This window comes from Pristiophorus japonicus, chromosome 3 (genome assembly GCF_044704955.1).
Source record: "Pristiophorus japonicus isolate sPriJap1 chromosome 3, sPriJap1.hap1, whole genome shotgun sequence".
In the NCBI taxonomy this organism is placed as follows: Eukaryota; Metazoa; Chordata; class Chondrichthyes; family Pristiophoridae; genus Pristiophorus; species Pristiophorus japonicus.
In genome coordinates this window covers 39,740,205-39,767,662 of record NC_091979.1, presented here as the reverse complement: position 1 = coordinate 39,767,662, position 27,458 = coordinate 39,740,205, and the positions used below count along the sequence as shown (strand labels likewise).

Sequence of the window (27,458 nt, the reverse complement as noted above, 5' to 3'; positions counted from 1 at the left end):
CCTCTGAAGAACCCCAATGTGGGCCCTCCACATTGATGCCTGTCCTCCTCTGCCCCCCCCCCCCCACCCCCCACCCCCCACAACAGGTGCGCACTACCCGAGATATTAGAAAGAATAAGCTTGATACCAACGGCAGAAACACTGTGCCACCACCTGCGAGCAGGGCTGGAGTCACCAAGACCAAATGCGGTGGGCGGTCTTCGAATAAGGTAGAGGAGAGATGGGTGTAGCCTTTCTTTGCTGCTGCTGCTGTTGTTGTTATTATTATTGCTATTGTTATAACTGTTGTTCTCAAATTAAAAGGTTTTTGTAAGTTATGTAAATTTACAAGTTTAAAAGTTAGTAAGTGATCTTGAAGTTTCTAAGTGATCTTAACTGAAAACTTTAAAGTTTGATACAAGAATAATTTTATTAAAGTTAAGTCAAGTACAACAAACTATTTGTTAAACTTTTGAATAAAATATACTTTAAATTAAAACTGAATAATTTCCATTATTTGTTCCATTATTAACACAACTATTGAAGTAAACAAGAATCATTTCCATCATTTGTTCCATTAACACAACACAATATACTACCAGCTGCTGCTGCCTCATGATGGCCAAGTTATGCAGCATGCAGCACACAACAGTGAACTGACCGACAATCTCAGGGGAGTATTCTAAGTAGCCTCCGGAATGGTCCAGGCATGTTTCACTATGCCAATGGTCCTCTCAATGATGCTGCGCGTCGCAATGTGCGACATGTTGTATTGACGGTCAGCTTCCATCCAGGTTACATGTAGGGGCATCATGAGCCAGGTGGCGAGGCCGTACCCTTTGTCTCCCAGTAGCCAGCTCTGCCCTTCTGGCTGCTGCTGAAACATGGCAGATATAACGCTCTCGCATAGGATGAATGCATTATGGATGCTCCCAGGGTATCTTGCATCGACTGACATGATGCGATGCATGTCGTCACACACAAGCTGTACATTAATGGAGTGGAAGCCTTTTCTGTTCCTGTACATCTTGGAATCCTCCCAAGGTGCCTGCAAAGCGATGTGGGTATAATCAATGCAGCCCTGTACCTTTGGGAAGCCAGCAACCCTGGAGAAGTCCACAGCCTTGTCACGCATTATCTGGGCGGTCATGGGAAACTTTATGTAGTCATTCCTCTGGGCATATAATGCAGCTGTCACCTGGCAAATGCAGACATGTCTTGCATATTGAGAAATAGCCCACATATCCCCAGTTGTAGTTTGGAAGGATCCAGATGCATAGACTGAAAGTGCAGCTATAACCTTCACTTCAACTGACAAAGCAGTCCTCTTGACGCTTCTAGGTTGCAGGTCTGCTTTCACCAACTTACGGATCTCAGTTACAACTTCTTTGCGGAAACGCAGACTTCTGACACAGTTTGCATCACTCAGGTGCAGGTACGAACGCCTGTCTCGATATACCCGAGGTGGGTAAGGACTCCTGCCCAGCACCCTATGGGCTCATGCGATGACGTTGAATCAATTGTCTCCTCCGCAGCACCATGATGCAGAAGGTTTGCACAAGGTATGGCATTTTCAGTATTGCCCCCGTGCTTAAATTTTACCTTTGCAAGAAGCTCAAAATGGCAGAAAGAAAGGCAGGACAGGTTCTTTGTTTTCTCTCCCCGCAAGGTCTGTATGGACCACACCCAGGTCTGAACAAGTGCAGTGATCGGGAAGATTCCGCTCCCCCACCCCAGGCTCATTGCAGTCTTGTGACTTGTTCCAATCGCGTTCAACAGCACCGTCCACCCCCACCCAAATCCCCCGGGCTCATCTGCTGCCTAGTGCATCATCAAGATCATCATAGTCCCTCGAATCGAGGATGACTTGCTTCCACGTCAAAAAGTTCACAGGTGTTTCAATGATGGACCTAAAATTCCATGTCCGAACTAAATCTTGAAGGGTGGAAGATGCCTGTGCATGGATTTTTTTTAACGTGTGGTGACCATTGCACCCCAGCCACCACACGGGCTTGACAGAGCTAAGCCTTGGTCCAGTGGCAAGGATTAACCAAGACGACTGGAGACCTGCTCTGCTGCACGGACCTAGTGCGCACACATATTGTAGTGTGGGCTGGCCCGTGCTGCCCCTAGGCCCTGAACTCGCGCCTCTCCTGGGCCCCGATCACGTCCCTGTACAATCTCTTGCCGCTCCTTCGCCCCGACCTCGCCGCTCCTGATGTAACTGCACAAGCTCCAATCACCGACCTGGACCTTGATGATGTCCCTCGTCAATGCCGTTGCTCTCCTGCCCCAGCACGTGCTGCTCCCTGGAGTGGTATGCCATAACGCTGCTCCTTCCGCTCCCCGGCCTGCTCCGATGGTGCTCGCAGACCAGGGGTCGCGCAGACTATTATTCCCACCGTAACAAGGTACTCAAATACTTAACATTGCTTGTTTAACCTACAGATGTCATTAAATAGTAACAAAGGTAAAATCAAATACTTAATATACAGTCTAAGGATGAGGGGTAAGCCATTTAGGACCGAGATGAGGAGAAACTTCTTCACCCAGAGAGTGGTGAACCTGTGGAATTCTCTACCACAGAAAGTTGTTGAGGCCAATTCACTAAATACATTCAAAAAGGAGCTAGATGTAGTCCTTACTACTAGCGGGATCAAGGGGTATGGCGAGAAAGCAGGAATGGGGTACTGAAGTTGCATTTTCAGCCATGAATTCATTGAATGGTGGTGCAGTCTCGAAGAGCCGAATGGCCTACTCCTGCACCTATTTTCTATGTTTCTATAATTGTTTTCTCGCATAGTAATAAAGTTACAATCAAATACTTAACATACAGACATCATCAAATCGTTTAGTAATGAATTTCCATTATTTGGTGCTGCCGAGTGCAGTCTTACCATCACCACCTCCTCCCCCCGGGCTTGTTTTGTATCCAAGCCCTGTGAACCTGTGTCCGGGCATGGGTCCAATTCTGCCTGACGACGCTCCGACCCTCCAGTCCTGTTTCCAGACGTTCGGTGGTGGCGTGTGAGTTTAAAAAAAGGATGAAAACTTCAGAATTTCATCAAACTTCCATCAATCTACTCCGTTGTAAGGTAAATAAATGTAATCTTTATTAGGCATATGTGTTCTTGACCCCCTCCAAAACTCCGACGAAAAACAATGGCGTCTTTCTGAGCTGATTTTTCAATGTGCGCTGCTTTCTCTTAACGCACCAGAAGGTTTTTCGGGAGTGGCCGGATACGCCGACCTAGGATTCAATTTTTTGGGGGCAAATTTTGAAAAATGATTAAAACTGGCGCAGACATGAGATAACGCTCCTGTGACATCAAAAAAATCTAACCTAAAAAAATCGTTACTAACTCAGTTACGCTGGCGCAGATTCCTTGAGGAAACTTTCATTTAAAAACTCACACCAAAAAAAGCGGCACGCACCAAAAAAACGGCACAAATGAATGGGGAAAAATTGAGCCCCTAGTTTGTGCTGTTTAGCTTATTAAAGACTTGAAATCGTGTCCTTTCTTAATCTGCTTATCTCCAAAGAAAACTACTTAAACTCTGAGCTTTTTTTCCCTGATTTAGAGTTTAAATCACAAAATGATCCTCATCACCCCTTCCTGAATCTCAACTTTTGAAGGCAGGGTCCAAAGCAGGAGCAATATTTAAGCATGGCCCATCAAGAAATTATAGAAGGTGTATATTGCCTGTATCGCCCATTTCTATTAATAAAAAAAAGTGCTTTACAGCCAATGAAGTACTTTTTGAAGTGGAGCCACTGTTGCAATGTAGGAAACGTGGCAGACAATTTACATGCATCAAGCTCCCACAAACAGCAATGTGATAATGACCAGATTAGTGATGTAATGAAAAACTTGTATTTATATAGCGCCTTTCACAACCACCGGACGTCTCGAAGCGCTTTACAGCTAACGAAGTACTTTTGGAGTGTAGTCGCTGTTGTAACATGGGAAATGCAGCAGCCAATTTGCGCACAGCAAGCTCCCACAAACAGCAATGTGATCATAACCAGATAATCTGTTTTTTTGTTATGTTGATTGAGGGATAAATAATGGCCAGGACACCGGGGATAACTCCCCAAAATAGTGCCATGGAATCTTTTATGTGCACTTGAGAGAGCAGACGGGGACTTGGTTTCAAGTTTCACCCAAAAGTTGGCACCTCCGACAATGCAGCACTCCCTCAGTACTGCACTGGAATGTCAGCCAAGAATTTGTGCGCTCAAGTCCCTGGGGTGGGACTTGACCCCACAGCCTTCTGATTCAGAGGCGAGTGTGCTACCCACTGAGTCACAGCTGACACTTTCAATAATCAAAGCACGTTGAGCTGCAGATAGAGTACTGGATTAGTCTCTTAATAACTAACAACTTCACACCATCTGGTTGCTTTTAGTGAGAAGCTGATTATCATCTAAAATCTTTGACAATGACCCAGCCATTCAATCTACAACAACAACTTGCATTTATATAGCATCTTTAACGTAGTAAAACATCCCAAAGCGCTATTCTATTCTGTTTGAATGTCGGAACGTTCCAATACAATATCTTATAAGCCAGGGATTTAAATCACCATTTTTGTAATACTTGGTGAGCATTACTGACTTAAAATAATATTGAGTTTAAACAGGTAAGATAGAGAAAAAAAAAACACTAACGCAACTCTATTTGCTAGGTGACTCCTCGTGCTAGTCATCTCATTTCCCATGAAGCCTAAGGCATACAAGTGTTTGTGCATGTGGAGCTTTGCCGTACAACAGATTGCCTAAAATACTATGATGCTCATCACTTCAACACTTTGAATCTCTGGAATTCTCTGCCCCAGAGGGCTGTGCATGTTGAGTCACTGAGCATAGTCAAGGCTGAAATCGATAGATATGGGGGTAGGACAGGAAAATGGAATTGAGGTTGAAAACGTGCCATGATCTTATTGAATGGCAGAGCAGGCTCAAGGGGCCCTATGGCCTAGTTTTGCTCCTAAATCTTATGTTCTTAAATAATTCCCTGATCTCAAATGTCTGTGATGGTGTTGGGAGTGTGTATCATAAGATACTAACGAATGCGATGCGGAGGGGTAAAGGGTGGCGGGGAACGGTGTTTGCAGGACAACAGGCAAGGGTTGAATAGTGGAGATGAGAGGACGGGTGAAGGTTTTGTTTAATTTGGAGATCAGTCAAGTTTTAATGCAGAGTTTTATCTCAATTGTTAATGTACGGAGCAGAGTCCGTGATGGGGTAGATTGTGCACATTCTGTGGAGGGAATGAGCTTGATGGACCGAATGAACTTTTCTGCACTTTCTTAAATTTTTGGTCAATCAAGCCTGCTCCTTTCAAAAGCCTAACAGGACAGATCCCCCTGTTTTTATGAAAATTAGCACATCCACTGAACTTTTAAAACTTGTTTGGTCTTGAGGAAAGATTGACATCTGTTGCCAAAAGTGGTACAAAATGCGTGTACTTTACATCTACATGACCTAGCGAATTTAATTTCAGACTATTCACTCACAATTGTTGCTTTCAAAGGCTGACAATACAAGGCAGCTCATATTGCAAAAAATTAATTACAGTCAGAAAAAGTATGCACTTAAGTAGATTTCAGATCTCACGTCACTGCTGGCCAATTGAAATAAGCTGGTCTACGAGGTCCTTGAAACTTAACATACTCAGGAACCATGATCAGCCCATGCACACTGAGTACACAAGGTCTACAATCACCATAGTTTTTTTCTGAACATCTATGGGCCAAAATTGTCCCATGCCTCATCCAGGAGCGGCAACCTTCCAGGCCCGGGTCAGTTATTGCTCGGGCGGGAAGTTCCATCTCCGGCGTGGAATTGCGTTTTGCGCCCCTCAAACGAGGTGGAGCGCTGTCTCAGGTACTCCACCTCGTTGGAGGGACGCTTGGCGCTGCGAATGCCCTTCCCCTTCAGTTAAAGGGGAGGGTCGCTGTGGACTCTGCAGGCCCTTTGGTGGCCACCACGAGGCACAATCTCGACTGGGCCAGCGGTCCGACACCCAAGGAGGAACGCCGGGCTGTATGATGGCAGCCAGGTCGAGACGAGGGCCGCCATTGTCGGGCCGATGGAAGAGCCCGGGGTGCACACGGCCTCCCATTTAAGGGGCGCCACGGATGGATGCGGGGCACAGACGTCGGCCCACGCCGGTCGCATGCCCGCGGGGGCAAAGGAGTCGGTGTGCATGACAATGACGTCATCGCCGGGTGCGCGCTGGCCCGGGGCACAAATCGCGGAGCGCTAACTTCAAATCGGCCCCAAAATCTCAGTGTCAATTTCGCCCCAGGCACAACTGCTGTCCGCCCTCCAGACAAAAATGCAAGCATGTTGCTAACAGAGCTCAAAAAAGGGGCAATTTCAGCCCCCTAAAGTTCAATGTGTTCCTACATATTGACAGGTTGGAGGTTGAGGCTATGGGAGCATCCAAGTACTTTTTTTGAAAGTGTATGAAAATACTTTTAAATAAAAATGAAGAAATCAATGGGTCACGGAGGATGATAACTGGAGGGGAAAGTACTATAAATGACAATGCTCATACAGTAGCAGCCCCTAGATGAGAATCCCATCGAGGAGCCAAGTACAACCCTTATATCTGCAAAGATGCTACCGTATGAATCCATCTGATTATTCTCCCCCCCACCCACCCCCAACAAGTTCCTCCAATCCTTTTCTAAAGGCAATGACTTTTGCTGATGGACTTGACGGGTGCCAGCAACTTCAAGTATAATTAACCTAATGGCCCGTCTTCCTAGTGTCACAGATGGAGGTTGTTTGGCGCATAGGACTTGAGCCTTAGCCAACTCCCATACCCTACTGTCATCACATTTTCCTGCTCTTTCCGAGTACCCTTCAATATTTTTCCTCCTCGTGTATTCTAATACTTCAAATGCAGTGATTGACTTAGCTTCAATAGCCACTTGTGGTAATGTAATCCATATTCGAATATCATTTGCCCGGAAAAAAGAATCTGCAAACCTCCCGTTATGCTTTCTGTACTGTTCCAAAGCTTACTGATATGTTACTGAGTTCAGGTTTGAGCCTAAAAAGTTATATACAGACATATATACTCACTCATAACGGGCTTCACAGTGGAGCCCAATCCCATCCTTAATCGAGACCCACACACGCCTACTGTCTAGCAGGAGTCACTGGATATCCCCCAGGAGGAGGAACCTTGGCTAATTATTCCTCTTTCCAGATCTGGGGCTGCTGAGGCCAATTGTAGAGCTCTAGACAGTGACTTGGCTGAGATCATGTAACCTTCTGATCTGTGTGTCTCAGTATCCAGTCATGACTTTCCCCACTGAGCCATCAAGCTATCACTGGCATCAGTATCACTGATCTGCTCTCAGAGCATTGATCAGCCATTTGTTTTCCATTTCTGATGACGAGTTGTTAAAATATGTCCTGCTACTGGCAGAGATTAATGGTATAGCACAGGGGTCAATGCCATTCAGAAGTCTACATGTTTTTAAACTATATATAAATACCTGTTTTCCATAAAAAGTCACATATTAGCTAAATCTAGAAATGATTGTCAGTAATGTTACCTAATAAGCATTTAATAGGCTTAAATCAAATTCCTCTCCCACATACTTTAATAGAGACATTAACCCTCTTAATATTGCAGCAAGGGGAATTTGGTATGAGAGCAGTAGCATTGGTACGCTGATATTTTCAGCAGTAATTTATATCCTATGCACTCGGAAAGCATAAACTGTAGGAGGATCATGCACAATTTCATACACAATGAGTTCGAATCTGTGCCAGACCATCTGGGAAAAGTGGCAAGAGATGGGAGGCTGTAGGAGAGAAACTGCCAAGCTAGATCATTCTGATGTACTTTGCAATGGATGCCAGCTCTCAGAAAGTGAAGAGCTTCAATTTGTAGAGCACGTCATTAACTCAGGACTTCCCAAAGTGCTTCACTTACAATGAATGACCGTTTAAAATGCAGTTATGGTTGGTTGGAGGAGCTATTTTGCACACAAGCGGAACCATTTTACCTTTCATGGCTGAGCGAAAAATGGGTGTAGTGAATCGGCAGCCTGTATTAAACCTTGCCTGAATTTTAATTGGCCGAGATGTAAAACGGGCCGATTCACTATCATTCATTTTTCACTCGCCAATAAAATTAAAAATGATTGCACAAGTCTCATAAACAACAATGAAAGTGAAGGACCAGTTAATCTGTAGTTGGCATCTTGGCCAAGACACTGGAGAACCCTGGCTTTGATTGGCTTCAAACAGTGAACAGTGGGATCTTGGCTTAAAATCTCACCTGAAGGATGCTGCCTGACTCTCTCAGTACTGTACTGGGCCGAGATTGTGTGCTTAGCTGACAAGCTAAAGAATCCAAGCCACATGATGTGAGAAGAGGGAACCCAACAGTATTTTCCCAATTCCTCTTACAGTAGATTTACCTGGAAAGCAAGGTGAGCGACTCATTCTTCATCGGTCGATTAGTTATTTCTGCGAGATCATTTTGTTCTCTAGTGACGTTTCGTATTTGGTAAACTCTTTTCCACCCAACGCCTTCTCCGTTTCTGCTTCACAAAATCGCCCTCAACCTCAACACTGCGTTTCGGAACTGGTTCAATCCAGTTGTGTACTTGACTAATATATGTGCTGACCTCTTGAAAGCCAGCAGCTAGCAACAACATAATGATCCCAGGTGTTTGTCTACTCTAATCCGTGCATTATGCAAATATTGCTACGCTACCAAAGATTCAATTAATTAGATACATTTCGTATGTCTCATAAAAACTGGAGTTGAAATGCATCTTTAAGTACTGATTGAAAAGAAATGAAAATAGCAGGACAGACCATATTATAGTCCCCGCAAATTCTATTAATTTCATAGGTGTCCTTGGGCGGAACATCAGTTTGACCCTTAGCCTCCCCTTAAAAACAAAACCCGAGGGGCAACATTCCACCGTGAATGAGGGTCGTTGGAAGAAAGCTGGTCACTTTTGCTGGAGTCCAATCTCAACTTGGAAACACCTCGGTTAAAAGGCATGGGAGCTATCTTGGAATGGTGAAGCTCACCCGACACTTTCGATGGAAAGATATACATATGGCAAGGGCCACCGTGAGGTTGAAATTTCACTGACCACTATTTGAATAAAGCCACTAACCCATCTGTTAACAACTTTGTGAAAATGAAGAATTTGACGTGAATGCATTAAAAATGTGCTAGAAATACCGCACAGGGGAGTTTCAACCCGCCCCAGTGTGTTGGAACTATTATTCTCTGTGCCTATTGAGAACATAAAGTGTGGAATGATGAAAGGACAAGTGATCAGTCAAAGTTCTTCCACAGACCATGTGCAGACATTAACTCTAACGTCTGTTCCAATCTGGATCGAGAACTTGATGATAGGACGCTATCGCTGCGCTCAATTATTACGCCACTTGGGTTGACCACGGGAGGAATGAAAAACAGGGTTCTGATCAGATCATGATTCCAAGTTAAAAAATAAAATCAAGGGAAATGAATTTCAGTGAAATAAAACCTCATTGCTTTTATTTTTGCCTGTCCTGATGACTTGTCAGAGCGAATCTCAGTAATGGCAGTAAATGCTTGCTGATTTGAGCTGCTTATGGTTATAATGTCAACCTTGTCGGTGACACCAATCCCAACTAGGGTTGCCAACCCTCCAGGAATTGAAAATTAATCTCCTGGACACAGCTGTGAGCAACCCAGGGGAAAATTCGTAGGGGCATTTCAAACAATTTAGATTTTTTTTTCCCCAAAATTTTTTGAACACTTTCATTTATTAGTTATAAAAAGTATTGGCGATGGGGAAAATGGCTGTTTTATTGGGTGGAGCAGTTGAAGACGGGACATCATGTGATGAAATCTCCAGGGATACCTCCAGCCAGAGTTGGTAATCCTAATCCCTAAATGGGAGAGGCCTTTGAGGAATAGCTGCCATTTCTTACAGCAGTTAGACAGTACATTTTATTTCACACTCAATGTTTTTTCTTAAACTGCCCAATTTCAGTGAATGTTTTAAGACAATTAGATAGCATTTATTATCAGATTGGCCAACCATCGGAGATGTCATTTGGGTTATAGAACCTACAAAAAAATTAATTCAACCTAAAAATGGAGAGTCTTCACAATGAAAAACACAGCACAGTTTGCCAATATTACCAACTTCAATCATAGCTCTTTCCCCCACCCAAAGAAAATGGTCATAGTTGCTTTTCATCATTTTTACCGCGCGGCAGGATTGTGTCAATGAAAGGGTTAAGTAAAGTAATGTGTCTGAGTTCATTAGACCTCTTCTGTTCCTTTTGATCAGAGGGAAAGAGACCCATACTGGTAACGCACAATAAATTACCACAGTGTGATAAATGATTCTATTAGCAAAACAGATTGTTAAACTCTGATATAACAGATAGGTGGGAGCAGAAGACCATTCATTCTCCCTACGGCACTTTCACAGTTGTAAATAGGTTATTTTATGTGTAAATAACACATTAAAACTGAACAATATGTGTGTCCTTTGATAGTGAGCAAATTGGTGCAAATAAATTACATCGGACAAGGAAGTAAACTAACCCAGATATAATAGCAGCTGTTTGTTGGAGTAGTGTTAAAATGAGTGAAAGGAGCTGTTGGTGCACTAGCTCTCATTCTGCCTGTGCTGCCCCAGTAACATGCTAATAGTAAATTATACTGTGACATAAAGGTAATAAGGTTGTATTTTAACAATATTTGAGAGCGCCAACATCATTCAGGACAGAACTGAAGTGAAAAAGTCTTCATGCATATTTTATTCTGTTTATCAAAAACATGGCAAGATATTTATGTATCTGCAATTGAGAAATCTCTGCCTGCCCCAAACATATTTTAAAAGACTTGATTGAAATAGTAAAGCATTAAAAATTTAGGGGAGGGAAGGGGCGAGTTTCAGCAAAATTTTCCAGGATCAGCACGTCAGAAAATCCTGCTCATGCATGACAATGTCAGTAACTGCAAGCGTGTCCATAGAGGCAATTCAAATCTCATAAGGCCATGTCATTTACATCAGTTGAGGCCCTCTCCAGCCCACCAGGAAATGGCTGTGTGGGGAGGTAAGCTATAATATGCAGTGAGGAGTAACCAATTAGCAGCGGTGATTGAGATATATTTCAATCACCACTGACAGACCTGCCGCTGCTACCTGGACAGGGAAAGTGCTGCTCCCTATCCAGACAGAAAGCGGACGCTTTACTAATGCGATTCAGGTCACCTTCGTTATGTCTTCCGTCAGAAAAACCGCCATGAAAATCAGGAACCTTTCAGATTGATTAATCTGCGACAGAAAAAGGAAACTGCCCCACTTTATTTTTGGCTCGGTATCAACAAGTAGAAATAAGATCCACAATGATGAGACGGTATCTTATATATATATTAATAAGAGCAACAACCATAAATATAACTCGTTGGTGAATGGACCGTGAAAAGAATCCCCACTTGCCAATACACAGAATCATAGAAATTTACAGCACGGAAGGAGGCCATTTCAGCCCATCGTGTCCACACCGGCCGACCAAGAGCTATCCAGCTTAATCCCACTTTCCAGCTCTTGGTCCGTAGCCCTGTAGGTTACGGCACCTCAAGTGCATATCCATGTATTTTTTTAATGTGGTGAGGATTTCTGCCTCTATCACCCTTTCAGGCAGTGAGTTCCAGACCTACACCACCCTCTGGGGTGGATAAATTTCCCCTCATATCTCTTATAAACCGCCCCCCAATTACTTTAAATCTATGGCCCCTTGTTGTTAACCCCTCTGCCAAGGGAAACAGGTCCTTGCTATCCACATTATCCAGGCCCCTCATAATTGTACACACCTCAATCGGCCTCCCTTTAGCCTCCTCTGTTCCAAAGAAAACAGACCCAGCATCTCCAATCATATTTGGGGGACAAATTGCTCTAGCGCTACGTATTGTAAATGTGTTCAAAAAAGACCCTGTTTCACATAATACCTGAATTTCCTCAGACATTTGGCCACTGCCTCGCTGTAATTTCGCCAGAAGCGGGGCGAAATTCCCATTCTCGGCAGGGTTTCCACCACACTTCCGGCAGCACAGCGGCAGGAAATTCAGGGACACAGCGACCAGAGCAAGTCTTGCTCTTTATCCGGAGACAGTTGTCGCCGAGAATGGCCAGCGTTTATGTGACGCCTGATCATGTCTCTCAGGAACATCTCTCAAAGTGCGTTGCATCCAGTGAGTTGCCAGGCCGCGGCCAACGTGGACTCAGTGCTCAAGATGCTGTAAATAAAGCATGTGCACATTTAATAACATTCCAGCTTCGCTTGCTAAACTCCTCTTTTTATAAAGGAAGGCCACTGCTCTCTGGCAGCTCCAAAACACCATTCTAATGATCAATCAAGGTCTAGTCATTACTTCGATGGGTCAGGCTGCCAGGCTCTTAATTAGAACATCAAAACCAAAAAAAAGTATTAAAAAAAAGGATTCAAATTTCCACTTCAAAGCTGCCCTTCAATCAGCACCTGCGTCACATTCTGGGAGATTGTGTGCATTTTCTTGGATTAGGACACAATTTCACTGCTAGCTAGCCATTTGAGTAATTCATGACTATTTCTTACATGATGGTCAGCTCATTGGTTGCTGAGTTCAGAAGGACTGACTCTTTAAATTTTATTACACTAGACTTTTATCATTTTTCTACTGACATCTTCAAACATGTTAAAAATAATAAGTGGGGATCAAAAAAACATAAACCCACAACTTTATTTCTTTTTAAAGCACTGTCCCAAAATAATTCCAATTTTAAGCATTTCTGCGACAAGGGCTCAGCCTCCAATTCTTTTTTAATGAACAAGATAATAGCAAGTTGTGATTGCTTATATTTGGCACCATCAGTCAGCCAGGTGGGTGGGGCTAGGAGGACTGACTGAAATCATTCACTAGCTCAGCGGATAGAATGTACAGCTTGAAATGGCAAAAGACGTAATAAAGGTTACATATTAGATCTGCTGTCATGGAGAATTGATTTTTCTTCCCCATGTGTGTGTTACTTGGGAAAATGTGCTTTAAAGATAAAGAAAAGTGTGGGTTATGCAGATATAATGTTCCAAGTATTATTAGGTTTGTACGTTTAGAATGGGATTGGTGAAGTTCCATCCAATCTATCAATGTCTCCTCAAATCAAGGTAAAACTCCCTAACATTCACTGATATTTTTAATGGGGATGGGTGTAGGGGTGGTCACCCTGACCTCATGAACTTGGCATAACCCACTCACACATGCAAAATACATAGCCTTACTACTGAGAAGCAAATGGTAAATGTATGCTCGGAGGATCATAACTGGTTACCTGGCTTAAAGATGAAGTTCACCCTACACTTTCAATGGAGCGGTATATCACTGGCAAGGGCCACCGTGAGGCTGACATTTCACTGACCACTATTTCAATAAAGTCACCAACCCATCTGTTAACAACTTCATGAAAAGGAAGAATTTGACGCAAATGCACTATCCAGAAATAGCACTGGGGAATTTAAACACGCCCCCCCCCCCCACTGTGTTGGAACTATTATTCTCTGTGCCTTCTGAGAATATTGAAGTGTGGAATGATGAAAGGCCAAGTGATCAGTCAAAGTTCTACCACAGACCATGTGCAAACATTAACTCTGTAATGTCTGTTCCAATCTGGATCTAGAACTTGATGATAGGACGTTAAAACTGCGCTCAATTATTGCACCACTTGGGTTGTCCATGAAAGAAATGAAAAGCAGGCTTGGGGCAGGGAAGGCATTCCAGTCCCTCATCAGGCATCTACATACTTTCTACATTTGTCACATGATTACAAGGCATGCTGACCAAGGAAGGTCTCCAAAGAAGTGTCTGGGCTGAACTATTTTGCTTTCCTCACCAATAAGAACATTATGGATGTGGTCCAAAGGGAGAGAGAACACACCCATTCCCAAACCAAGGTCCTCCAAAGGCTCCCAAGATAACTTCCTTTCATGTATTCAGCAACATTCCAGGAATTAACATCTCTCGGGTAACACCAATTGCTTGCTGGAGGAGCCCACTGAATTTGATGACTCACCCTATCATTGGCATGACACTAGGTCTGAACAAACAGCATTCACAGTGGTGGGCTGGTTATGGTGTGTTTGGTTTTAAACAACTCTGGAGCAAACTGGGAATGAAATGCATATGAAATTGACTCAATTCTATAGGGACTGTAATAAATAAATGATTAAACAATTGCCAATGCGAGAAGCACAAGTCAAAACGTCTGCTCCACAATTATGAGGAATCCAGAAACGTAGACATGAATGCAACTGGTCATCGATGGGATTACTCAAACTAGATTGAGTCACATACAGGCCAGCAAGACTCAGCTCATCAGCAACCCATGTGGCTGGAATCCAACACTAGTGGCAACTTCACAAGTGGCTGGAATCCACCTCCTCCAACACTCTTCTCCCACTCGGCTCCTACACTAACTGGTTGCACAGTCAGTAGTTTTCCAACAGAAGTGACTGATGCCAGAGCACAGCCAGGGTCCGCTCTACAATTGCATAGAATTATTAAGAATGCACAACACAGAAACAGGCCATTCGGCCCAACTAGACGGTGCTGGTGTTTTTAACTCCACATGATACTCCTCCTATTCTGTCTGCCCCATCAGCCAAATTTGGGCTTTGCACCTGGACGATCTTGATAAATAGGATAGGTCCTGAGTAAATGAGAACAGGATTTGGATCTTCCATGTATGGGAGGCGGCTCAGTGCAGTTTCTCAAACTTGACACATACCTCGTGATGCTGCAGAGGCTGCTGACTTCTTGTTAACTTCTGTGAAGACATTCCCTTCAATAATGGAACTTTTGCCCTCTTTCTTTTCAGCGGCAGTGGTCTGTGCTTGGGCTGCCATGGTAGCTGGTCATACTTCAGTGAACTGAACCTAAGGTGCAAATTTTAAAAAAAAAGGAAAACTGAATGAAATGTTCTTTCCACCGTAAACAGGTTTCTACAACCGCGCAAGAGTTTTCTAGCGATAAACCTTTACATGTTGTGTAATTATAGAGCGTGCGAGGAATTAAGTAGCTCCGTTGCTGAATAAACATGAAGGCATGGGCTTAGGTGTTTATTAGTGCACAGGAGCTCATTTTTGCCCGGGCCAAGTACGATCTCAGATTCCGACATTTACTGCCATTAAACAGCGATAATTACAGAACTGAATAAAAGTGGCTTGCTATTGCTGTATATGCTGAACTCACAAGCCCTAGCAATTTATTTCTGCCTTCATTTCCTTTCTGGAGGCATTCGCTGTGTTTTATAACAGCAAAGTAACTGGTCCCAATACATTTGCTGAGCAGGTCAAAGATGATTTAAAGTGTTGTCCTTTTGCCGCATATAATAGCTCTGAAAGAACCGATTTTTGGGGGGGTTACAAAATGGTTCTCTCACCACCTCTTTTGGTTTCTCTTGCCTTTGCCAGCCAAAAAGGCAGGTGGATGGTTGACTGTAAACCAGCTGTGAAGAGGTGAGTGTAATCTTCGCACAGGGGATGATTCCACACACAGTACAAACGCAATGAAGTTGTCATGGACCTTTACGAAACACTGGTTCGACCTCGACTGGAGTATTGTATCCAATTCTGGGCACCGCACTTTAGGAAGGCTGTGAAGGCCTCAGGTGCAGAAAAGGTTTACAAGAATGGTTCCAGGACTGAGACTGTCCAAGAATGTGACTTCAGTTATGTGGATAGACTAGAGAGGCTGGGGTTGTTCTCCTTAGAGCAGAGAAGGTTGAGAGGAGGTTTGATAGGGGTGTTCAAAATCATGAGCGGTCAAGACAGAGTAGATAGAGAGAAACGGTTCCCATTGGCGGAACGGCTGAGAATCAATCAGAGGAGATAGGTTCAAGTGATTGGCAAAAGAACCAAAGGCGACATGAGGAACAATCTTTTTTTACGCAGTGAGTGGTTAGGATCTGGAATGCACTGCCTGAAAGTGTGGTGGAGGCACTCAATTGTAGCCTTCAAAAGGGAATTGGATAAGTGCCCAAGGGGAAAAAAAATTGCTGGGCTACGGGGAAAGGGCAAAGGAGTGGGACTAGATGAAGTGCTCTTGCAGAGTGCCAGCACAGGCTCAACGGGCCGAATGGCCTCCTTCTGTGCTGTAATCATTCTATGATCCTAGGCGTAAATTTTAATGTTGACTGCCAATGTCTTGATCGCCTATTATACATCCTGCCCGAGTTTCTTTTCCAATGACTTCAATAAAAAGGAACATTGGGTAGAACGCACCAAGTCCCGTTCACCCATCACCCCTGTACTCACTGATCTACGTTGGCTACCAGTCCGGCAATGCCTCGATTTAAAAATCTCATTATTCTTTTCAAATCCTTCCATGGCCTTGCCCCTCCCTATCACTCCAACCTTTTCCAGCTCTCTGAGATCTCTCCACTCCTCCAATTCTGGCCTCTTGTGCATCCACAATTTTAATCCCTCCATCATTGGCAGCCATGCCTTCAGTTGCCTAAGCTGTGGAATTCCCTCCCTAAACTGTTCTGCCTCTGTGTCCACCTTTAAAACGCGCCTGAAAACCTACCTCCATGATCAAGCTTTTGGTCAACTGTCCCAATACCTTCTTATGTGGCTTGGTGTCAAATTTCTTTTCATAATGCTCCTGTAAAGCGCCTTGGGACATTTTACTATGCAAAAGGCGCTATATAAATGCAAGTTGTTGTTGTATAACATTTGGCCAATCCATTACCACCAGTTTTCTGCCCGGCAGTAAAAATAAAAACGTACCCCACATCTCGCCTTCCAATTCACCCCTGCCTCACCCACCCACCTATGGAGAAAGGTGGCTGGCCTTGCCTCGCAGTTTGCCTGTGGGTGGCGTGGCTGGAGCCAGAAAGCCACTAAAGTAGAGTATCACAGTCATGGCCAAGGAGCCATCATCAACCAATGCGCTGCAAGTACCGGGCACTCCAGCACCAGCCCAGCCACCGTGGGGTGCCACAGGGATCAGTGCTGGGGCCTCAACTATTTACAATCTATATTAATGACTTGGATACAGGGACAGAGTGTAATGTAGCCAAATTTGCTAATGATACACAGATAGGTGGGAAAGCAAGTTGTGAAGAGGACACAAAGAATTTGCAAAGGGATATAGATAGGCTATATCCTAAATGAGTGGGCAAAATGAGTGGGCAAAAATTTGGCAGATGAAGTATAATGTGAAGTTATCCACTTGGTAAGAAAAATAAAAAAGCAAATGATTATTTAAATGGGGAGACATTACAAAATCCTGTGGTACAGAGGGATCTGGATGTCCTTGTACATGAAACTCAAAAAGTGAGCATGCAGGTACAGCAAGAAATTACAAAAGCAAATGGAATGTTGGCCGTTATTGAAAGGGGGATGGAGCATAAAAGTAATGAAGTCCTGCTACAACTGTACAGGGTATTGGTGAGACTACACCTGGAGTACTGCGTACAGTATTGGTCTCCTTATTTAAGGAGGAATATACTTGCATTGGAGGCTGTTCAGTGTAGGTTCACAAGATTGATTTCTGAGATAAAGAGGATGTCATATGAAGAAAGGTAGAGCAGGTTGGACCTATACTCATTGGAGTTTAGAAGACTGAGAGGTGATCTTATCGAAAGATATAAGATGCTGAGGGGGCTTGACAGGCTAGATGCAGAGAGGATGTTGCCTCTTGTGGGGGAATCTAGAACTAGGGAGCACAGTCTCAGAATACGGGATCACCCATTTAAAATGGAAGTGAGGATGAGTTTCTTCTCTCAGAGGGTTGTAAATCTGTGGAATTCTCTGCCCCAGATAGCTGTGGAGGCTGGGTCATTGAATATATTTAAGGTGGAGATAGACAAATCAGCCATGATATTATTAACTGGCGGAGCAGGCTCGAGAGTCTGTATGGCCTACTCCTGCTCCTCTCTCTTATGTTCTTATGCCCAGGATAAGACCAGTGTTATGGATCGGCTGCCCATTAATAAAACCGCCCGATTTTCATTTCCAATTCGAATAAAAATCTGGTAGTTTCTATAAAGGGGTCAATGAGCGTGTAACAATAATCACGTTGTCCTCTAACTGTGAAGGTTTCAATGTGTAATAAGAGGCATGTAGACAATTTACAGACTTGTTGGATTTGACTAAGAGAACTACCTCTCAACTAGTAAGGAGTTCACAGACATTCAGAGCTCTGAAGCACAGATCAAAAATGCAGTTGGGTATAGAAATAAAACTGAATAAAATGTAAGTTGATCAATGTACTAATATGTTGGAGATCTTTTCACAGTTCATTAAATTGTCAAATCAATCTATTCTTTAAAATATACGGTGTATTTGTATCAATGTATTGCGCAAATAATTACAGGCTTGTAAATCAAGTTACAGTTGGTAAACAGATGAATTCTATGCATAATCCAATTAGTCATTTGAGGAATTCATTCCTTATTGAGTGGGAGCAGACTGGTGATGTGGTTACAGGATTCTTGCTCCACAGCTCTGTGGTTCGGACTGAATCCTGGCTGGACTGACATTCCCAGCAGCCTGTCACGTCAAGTGATGGATGGGGCCAGGAAGAATGTTCCCAATGTTGGGGAAGTCCAGAACCAGGGGTCACAGTCTAAGGATAAGGGGTAAGCCATTTAGGACCGAGATAAGGAGAAACTTCTTTACCCAGAGAGTGGTGAACCTGTGGAATTCTCTACCACAGAAAGTAATTGAGGCCAATTCACTAAATATATTCAAAAGGGAGTTAGATGAAGTCCTTACTACTCGGGAGATCAAGCGGTATGGCGAGAAAGCAGGAAGGGGGTACTGAAGTTTCATGTTCAGCCATGAACTCATTGAATGGCGGTGCAGGCTAGAAGGGCTGAATGGCCTACTCCTGCACCTATTTTCTATGTTTAACTGGGCCTTGCGGTGGGGCTAAGCCACCAACTGCCACTCCAGCTACTCTCCTGGCAGGAGATTAGTCAGAGTTGGCCTCCCCCTAACAGAGCAGCAGGACTGTGTGGAATGGTAGCAGATCCATTGCCCTGCAGCTAAGTACCAGGTGAAGATTCAAAGCAGGGAAGATGACACAGGAAGAAAAAGCTAAGGACGAAATGCTTACATGAGAACTTGTTTCCCTTCTATACTTGTTCTCTAATGGGAGTCAAGGATTACTGGAGCGGGCGGGAAAGTGGAGCTGAGGCCAAGATCAGATCAGCCATGATCTTATTGAATGGCGGAGCAGGCTCGAGGGGCTAAATGGCCTACTCCTGCTCCTGCTCCTATTTCTTATGTTCTTACGTTATGTTCTTATGTCTCCTTTTAAAACACACCAAAAATGTATTTTTCCCTTTATATATTCTCTCCTTGGTCTCTTTTTAAAACACACCAGAAATGTGTTTTTCCCATCAAATATATAAGAGGTAGTCACTGAGCCACAATTAAGATATCCAGCACATTATAAAACAGCATAAGAGCAGAGAAAGTGTAGAACTATGGGGAGACAAGGGTGTACAAAAGTTTAAAATATTGCTTTAAAAAAAACTGACTGCAGGAATAAAATTTACAGCTTGGAATAATATTTATGTTATGAACACCACATCCTTCTTTCAAATCTGGAAAGTTATTTTAGTGAGGAGAAATGTTCCATTAAGACAAGTAAACAAAAAAAGTTGGGGTTGGTTGAATATCGGTCTGCCCGTGTTTATCCGGAGATCAGTTTGATGCCACAGATCTGTAATGAAATGAATAATATGCAAGACCTTGAGGTCTGAATCATGCTTTTAATTTAAACAATGAAATGTCTCCCATGCGGCGTAACAGCAACACTCCCAAACAGGCACGCAGTCACAAACTGACTCACGTTCCTTTGACACAAATCAGCTTCCAATCCAGAGCAAGAGACGGTCTGTGCTTGCATATTATCCAATACAGGTCCATTATACAAGGGATTAATCTAACTAAGGGTGAGATTGAACAGCAATCTGCTGAGTGCAGAACGCTGTAGAAAGTTGGGCAAAGCACAAAGGATCTCATGTTTACCTCGGCTCCCAGTGCGATAATCTAGGATCGGTACATGGTCACATCTCTGACATTATGGGCACAGATTCCACCGAAGAACTGAGTGCCCCATTCAGAGGTTAAAAAGGAAATGCACTTTCTCTCTGCAAGGAATGCGATGCGTTATTCATTAGCATCAACATCCCCTCTATTGGACCAAATATATTAATATGACATTTTGCTTTACATAAAAATCCAGTTATGTTCTGCGTTGGGGCTCTGGCTACATATGCCAGATCCTTACCTGTGAATTGGCACGAGTGTGGTGACTGGTAAGTGGTGCTTCACATAGTATGTGGCCATCGCAATTGGGCAGCGTTATCAATGATGAAACACTTTGTGATTGAATGCCATTTGTTAGAATACAACAACAGTCTAGGTCGACTACGTCTTCCTGATAATCTTGCAGAGTTGGCTCAATAATGTTTTGTGGTCAAGGAGAAAATTCACCGAGTTCTCTTCTTGGAAGATTTACCTTTAGTTTTTCATGTCCTTTAACAAATTAGGCATGATGGGGCAAACTGCACATGGACAACTGGAAGTAATGAACTCGGCTAGCTGAATGGCATTTTTTTGTTTCATCCTTTATATTCTTATGCGTTTGCTTGTATCAAAAAAGAGTGGAACTCAAACATGGCATAACCCATGCACAGAAGGACACGTTGCCCATCTATGAATATATGATGGCACTCCCTTTTTCTGTAGGCCAGCACTCTGACACTGAGGGAGTGCTGTACTATTGGAGGCGCAAAATTTCAGGTGAGACATTAAACCGAGGCCCCGTCCACCCTCTCAGGTAAACTTAAAAATCTCATGGCACTATTTCGAAGGAGAGTTGGGGAGTTCTCCCTGGTGTCCTGCCTAATATTTATCCTTCAACCAACTTCCCACAGCTGATCCAGGGCATCCTCCTACATCATCTGACGTGCAATCCTCAGACACACAGCAGCCCTCAAGCAGCCTTGCTGCAGGCACTGAGGGACTATTGAGGAGCAGTAGGTGAGGGAAGGGGGTGGGAAATGCCAATGGAAAACACACTGATTAAAGGTGTCCCCATGGGTTCCATTTACATAATGGTAGACATGCTCTTCATATGTTGTATAATTTGAAGGGGCATGTGCTCCATTTTGTTTTATTTGCAGAGGTGGGGTTTTAATGAAAATGGCCAAGGTCTGATGTTTCTTATTTGTATTTGAAGGTGCGGGTGCTCTATTTTGTTTTATTTGAGAGGGTGGGAGTTTTGCGGGCTGTTGGAGGGATGTGTTCCAAATAAAATTTTACTCTGACTGTTTCCTTCAGCCTCTGGTGTATGACTGTTGACTTGTTACGGAGATGTGGCTTTATCGTGGCACAATGCGCGGTCATTGTTAACTGCATCTCTCAGCTCTCTCCATTTAAGTGAAGTACTTCCTTACTTGTGCATGAAACACAAAAGGATAGTATGCAGGTACAGCAAGTGATCAGGAAGGCCAATGGTACCTTGGCCTTTATTGCAAAGGGAATGGAGTATAAAAGCAGGGGTGTCTTGCTACAGCTATACAAGGTATTGATGAGGCCACACCTGGAATACTGCGTACAGTTTTGGTTTCCATATTTACGAAAGGATATACTTGCTTTGGAGGCAGTTCAAAGAGGGTTCACTAGGTTGATTCCAGGGATGAGGGGGTTGACTTATGAGGAACGGTTGAGTAGGTTGGGCCCCTACTCATTGGAATTCAGAGGTGATCTTATCGAAACGTATAAGATTATGAGGGGGCTTGACAAGGTGGATGCAGAGAGGATGTTTCCACTGATGGGGAGAATAGAACTAGAGGGCATGATCTTAGAATAAGGGGCCGCCCATTTAAAACAGAGATGAGGAGGAACTTCTTCTCTCAGAGGGTTGTAAATCTGTGGAATTCGTTGCCTCAGAGAGCTGTGGAAGCTGAGACATTGAATAAATTTAAGACAGAAATAGACAGTTTCTTCAACGATAAGGGGATATGGGGTGCGGGCAGGGAAGTGGAGCTGAGTCCATGATCAGATCAGCCATGGTCTTATTGAATGGCGGAACAGGCTCGAGGGGCCGTATGGCCTACTCCTGTTCCTATTTCTTAAGTTCTTATGTTCTTATGAGCCGCCGCCGAATAGCCCTGCCGCCACCAACATTGGCACGCTGCCCCCAGTGTCGTCCTTGTCGTCTTGCTGGACATTTGGCACATCGTCAGTATCCTGTTTGCCCTCCTCCTCCTCTCCCACCTCCGAAGGTGCCCCTGTGATCCCCACTGGCAAGGCTTGGGCCCTCATGAGGGCTAAGTTGTGCAGCATGCAGCACACCACAATGAATAGTGAGACCTGTTGAGGGAAATATTGAAGGCTGCCTCCAGAGCAGTCCAGGCATCGGAATCGCTGTTTCAGCACCCCTATTGCCAGCTCTCTGATGTTGTGGGTGGCGGCATGGCTCTCATCATAGCGTTCCTCCGGCTCTGTGGTGGGGATGCGGAGGGGGTCATTAGACCGGTGCCCAGGCCATATCCCTTGTCCCCGAGCAGCTAGCCTCGGCCATGCCGTGGGGGCTGAAACAGTCAAGGCACAGTGCTCTCCCTCAGGATAGTGAGCATTGACTGTGAGGATGCACTGTGTGTGGTCGCACACCAGCTGCATATTTAGGGAGCGATATCGCTTTCTGTATCTGAAGACCTCTGCATTCTGGAATAGTACTCGTAAGGCCACGTGCGCGTAGTCAATTGCTCCTTGGACCCTCAGGAAGCCCGCTATCCTGGCAAACCGACATGCGCGATCATCCTGTTTCTCCCTAGTCATCGGGAAGGTAATGAAGTCCATTTTATGTGTATAGAGAGCATGTTTGATGTTGAGGATGCAGCGAATTGCTGCGAAATGTGAGACGCTGCATACGTTCTCTGATGTAGCCTGAAATGAGCCGGAGTCATAGAAGGTGAGTGCCATCGTGACCTTCACTGCGACGGGCAGCACAGTCCTGGTGCCGATGTGAGGCTGCAGGTCTTCCTGCAGGAGATGGCATATCTCTGTAACGAATTCCATTCGGAAGTGCAGCCTTCTAACACACTGCTCCTTGGACAGGTACAGGCATGAATGTTGCCACCGGTAAAGCCATGGGGGTAAGGCCTCCTGCCCCGACGTCTAGGGGCTCTCCTCCTTCGGCTACCAGCATGTCTGTCGACAAGTAAGCAGGCAAAGGTTCAAGAGAGGTGATGGAGAGGTGAATGTCATTAGTAAACTTGCAGGAGCTGATCCTGTGCCTGCAGATAACGGCGCCCAGAGACAGAATCTAGATGAGAAGATGATAAGTCCAAGGATGGATCCTATGTGGACTCTGGAGGTGACAGTCTGGGAAGTGCGGGGGAGTGGTAGAAAGAGAAACCATTGCTGCAGGTGTGCTGGCCAGGTTTACATAGATGGGAGTGGAACCATGCAAAGGCACTCTCACAGAGCTGATCAACAGAAAAGAGGCATTGGAACAGGACTGTTTGGTCAATCGTGTTGAAGGCTGCAGAGAGTTTGAAAATAAGATCATATGAAATAGGAGCGGGAGTTGGCCAACAGCCCCTCAAGCCTGCTCCGCCATTCATAAGATCATGGCTGACATTCTACCCCAACTCCACTTTCCCGCCCTATCCCCACATCAGCGTTGCTGCTAAGCTGTGCGGCCACATGACCACGCAGCAGTCTGGAGGTCCCTTGCAGGCTGCTCACCGGCTGTTCCACGGAAGAAACCGCGCATGCTCGAAAACTTGAATGGGCCACGCAGCCAGTTAAAGGGACTGCGCATGAAGAAATAAAATTAGAGGGAACACTGGCCCATATCCCTTGATTCCCTCTGATCGTGCACCAGAGTCACAGTCTCAGATGTAGGACATGATCACAATCAATTGAGCAGCGTGATTCAGCACTGCCTCATTGCAGATTTATACTGGGAGTAGGAAAGAAGTGGCAAAACAATAGATTTGGAAATGATTAATGAATTAAGGAAGTGGTCTGTGAAATATACACATATTTTGTACGAAGTAAGTGCAGTTCTTTATCCAAACGCCTTTCCAAAGGCTGGAAAGTGATGGATATCACTTGAGTATTTATTTTATTTTTGTGTATTTTAGCAGATCTAGAAAGGAATGTATCTCTAAGCCAAAGCTTCAAACACACTTCCAGTTAAGCAGGAATTAGCTGTTGATTATTACAGTCAAGCCTCTTAAAATAATCTACTCTGAAAAAAAGAAAGTTGGCTTTAACAGAAATGAAGCCTTCCTTGGGATGAAAACGAATTGAAGGTAGTACACTAGGATATTTATTAGATATAAGACTAATGCTAACCTTTTCAAATGCCGGATTCATTTTCTTTCGCATTCTGGATTCCTTCCTTCATGTGCTGTTTCTCACCACAAACCGTCCCACCCACACCTCCCCGGGCCCCCTTCCCCGCCCCCCAGCGCTGGTGATGGGGAATGGGATTCTGTACTCTGGGCCACAAGCCTCTAGGAATGTAGTCAGTGCCACGCAGAAATTATCTGGCAGTAGGCACAACTCAAGCGGTGTAGTGGGGGAGGGGGGCGGCGCGGGGGAACAGGGAGGCAATCAAATCCCACGGCAAATGAAAAAAAGCAGAGAAGTAACAAAGCATCAGAGAGCAAACGCATAACGGGGGAGCATTACGATTTTCACATTCAAGTTTAGTTGGGCTTTACTAATACGTAACTAAGATTCATACTCAAGCTGTGTGGGTAATCTAGCGTCAGATTTGAGCAAGCAAAGTTTTGAAACAGCTTGGCCCTCTGGGAAAATGGTCAACAAAAAAAAAAAATGGGGCCTAACCGAATGCCGGGAATATTACTGTGATGTTTGGTTACTATGTTTATTCTGGAGGATAGTATCTGTGAGTAATTATTTGGAATTACAAGCAGATTTATTCTTCATGCCGGGCACAAAATCACACGAAAGAATGTGGATTTACAGGAGGATCCTTTGTTAAGGGCCAGACAGCTATTTTCTCTTTTAAATTTATTTTGTGTGAGTTTTGTGCTCAATGAATGGAACATTTACCCACTTATTTTATATCCCAACATCACCAATGAGCACTCCCGGGTCAGATGCAGGTCAAAAGCCCCTTTACACTGACCCTACAAGGTGCCGCGTAATCTCAAACTCTGAAGGCCGGCCCCTTGTGCCCATTTCTCAGACATCTTTACGGCCTTTCTAAGTGGCCAATTTAGTGCCATTACGACCATGGCTTTCCTTGCACCAGCATTCCCGTTTGTCATTTAACCACTCCTGTCCTCCACTTTATCAGAGACCTTTCCCTTTTGTTCTTTGTCCTCCCGCCCCCCAAACCCCCTCCCCCACCACCCCACCCACCCCTGGCTGTTCATCTTCCAGTTCTGATGAAAGGCCATTGACCCGAAACATTTCATACATTTCAAAATAACTTCATAGGCTCCAGTGTGCTTTAGTACGTCCTGAGGTTGTGAAAGGTGCTATATAATTGCGAGCTCTTGCTTTACTTCTATATTATATGTACATAATACTCTTAATACAGCAGTCCTCCCCCACCCCCCAACATCCATGGGAGCCACCGAACATGGTTTCACTGTCCACAGACGCTGCTTGGTCTGCTGAGTGTTTGTAGCATTCTCTCTTTTGATTTTAGTGCCAATTTGCATTGTATGGCAGTTTTGTTGCGTAGTGGCTTGCATTTACTACAGTTTGAGTTCAGACTGCCCAAATTGATCTTTACTTTATGATTTGATCTTGAGGATACCATTTATTGCCAATTATAATCGCCCTGAGAAGATGGTGGGCCTATTATGTGGCAAGCAGCAATTGAATATTTTTCTGGGTCACTTCAAACGACATCAAGACTCAATCATGTAGTGCGCGATTCAAATCGCATGTAGGGCAGATCCAGGTCGTGGGTGGCAGGTTCTCTTCCATGAATTCCATTAGTAAACCAGTTGGGTTTTTAACGACAACCTGACAGTTTTTGTGGCAATTTCTGCCCGGTGCTATTCCACAAATTACCAGATTTATTGAACTCATACGCACGTGCAAAAATGACAGACCGCAAAGTGTCTGTACGGGGCAGGCTAATCCATCGAGCTTGCCCCGTACAGACATCTGGCAACTGAGCACCACAACCCGGCCGCACGCCAATGCTCCCGATTCAGCAGAATTTTTTTCCCCGCAGCCTGCCATGTTGGGATTTGAACTCTGGGTTGCTAGTTCAGTACCAACAATAACAACGTGCATTTATATAGCACCTATAAAGTGGCAAAACGGCTCAAAATGCTTCAGTTTTAACCAATGCACAATCGGGCCCTTTTTCATATGGGAGCTCTCTCACTTTGTTTCTCCCTTTCTGACTTTGCCTCTCTCTCACACTTTGTTCAGATAAATGGCCTTCACCTGTTCCTATGTTCCAATGTCCTATGACCTCCTTACTCCTATCTGAGAGAAATTACTTTCTGCCCATTAGCTGGGTTGGATTTGAACCCAGGGCAAAATGGATAACCTTGCCACCCAGTGTCTCATTTTCAATTCATTCAATCAAAATCTGTGCAAAGCCAAATGGGAGCAGTTAGGGCGCAGTCTAATCATATTTTATGATTCTTTTTTTTAATTCATTCACGGGATGTGGGTGTCACAAGCTGGAGTCCGGGGATCGGCAGCAGCGTTGCGGAGGAGGATGCGTCAGAGAGGCCTATAAAAGGCCCAGCAGGAGTCCGGGGATCGTCGGCAGCGTCGAGGAGGAGGAGGAGGCATCGGAGAGGCCAGCCGGTGCAGGGGCAGAAGGTAAACAAAGAAGTAGAAAGAAATCGAAAGGTGATGTCACAGCCAAGGGGGTAAGTGATTGGTGAGTAGTTTTTGTTTTTCTTTTCCCTATCAGTAGATAACCTTTATCATTGTTGTTGCCAATTAAGTTAATCTGGGGGTTAAGTCATGACAGGACAGCTCGGACACATGTTATGCTCCTCCTGTGCTATGTGGAAAGTCAGGGACGCTGGACTACATGTGCGGGAAGTGTATCCGCCTGCAGCACCTGACCGACTGCATTGCGGCACTGGAGCTGCGGGTGGATTTACTCTGGAGCATCCGCGATGCTGAGGATGTTGTGAATAGCACGTTTAGTGAGTTGGCCATACCGTAGGTAAAGGGTACACAGCCAGATAGGGGATGGGTGAGCAAAATGAAGAGCAGTGGAAGGATCATAGTGCAAGGATCCCTTGTGGTCATCCCCCTGAAAAACAGATACACCGCTTTGGGTACTGTTGAGGGGGATGACTCATCAGGGGAGAGCAGCAGCAGCCAAGTGTGGGTGGCTCTGCTGCACAGGAAGGCAGGAAAAAGAGTGATTGGGGATTCTATTGTAAAAGGAATA

General features: G+C 44.5%; 2 protein-coding genes across 2 annotated transcripts in view; both read right to left on the bottom strand.

Annotated features, from left to right (window-relative positions):
- Window positions 1-27,458, bottom strand: part of gli2a (GLI family zinc finger 2a) — a 431,013-nt gene that overhangs the window by 303,508 nt on the left and 100,047 nt on the right. The window contains exon 3 of the mRNA XM_070875288.1: window positions 14,797-14,944. Within this exon, the coding sequence (XP_070731389.1) occupies window positions 14,797-14,914 (118 nt within the window). The 5' untranslated portion in view covers window positions 14,915-14,944. The remainder of the gene's footprint in view (window positions 1-14,796; window positions 14,945-27,458) is intronic.
- LOC139253755 (putative nuclease HARBI1) lies at window positions 22,181-23,017 on the bottom strand. Its single transcript, XM_070873551.1, has one exon. The coding sequence runs from the start codon at window positions 23,015-23,017 to the stop codon at window positions 22,181-22,183; it is 837 nt and encodes a 278-aa protein (XP_070729652.1).

Bases quoted from the DNA above. Each gene is read 5' to 3' on its own strand.
- LOC139253755 (XM_070873551.1), bottom strand. From the start codon at position 23,017: ATGGCACTCACCTTCTATGACTCCGGCTCATTTCAGGCTACATCAGAG.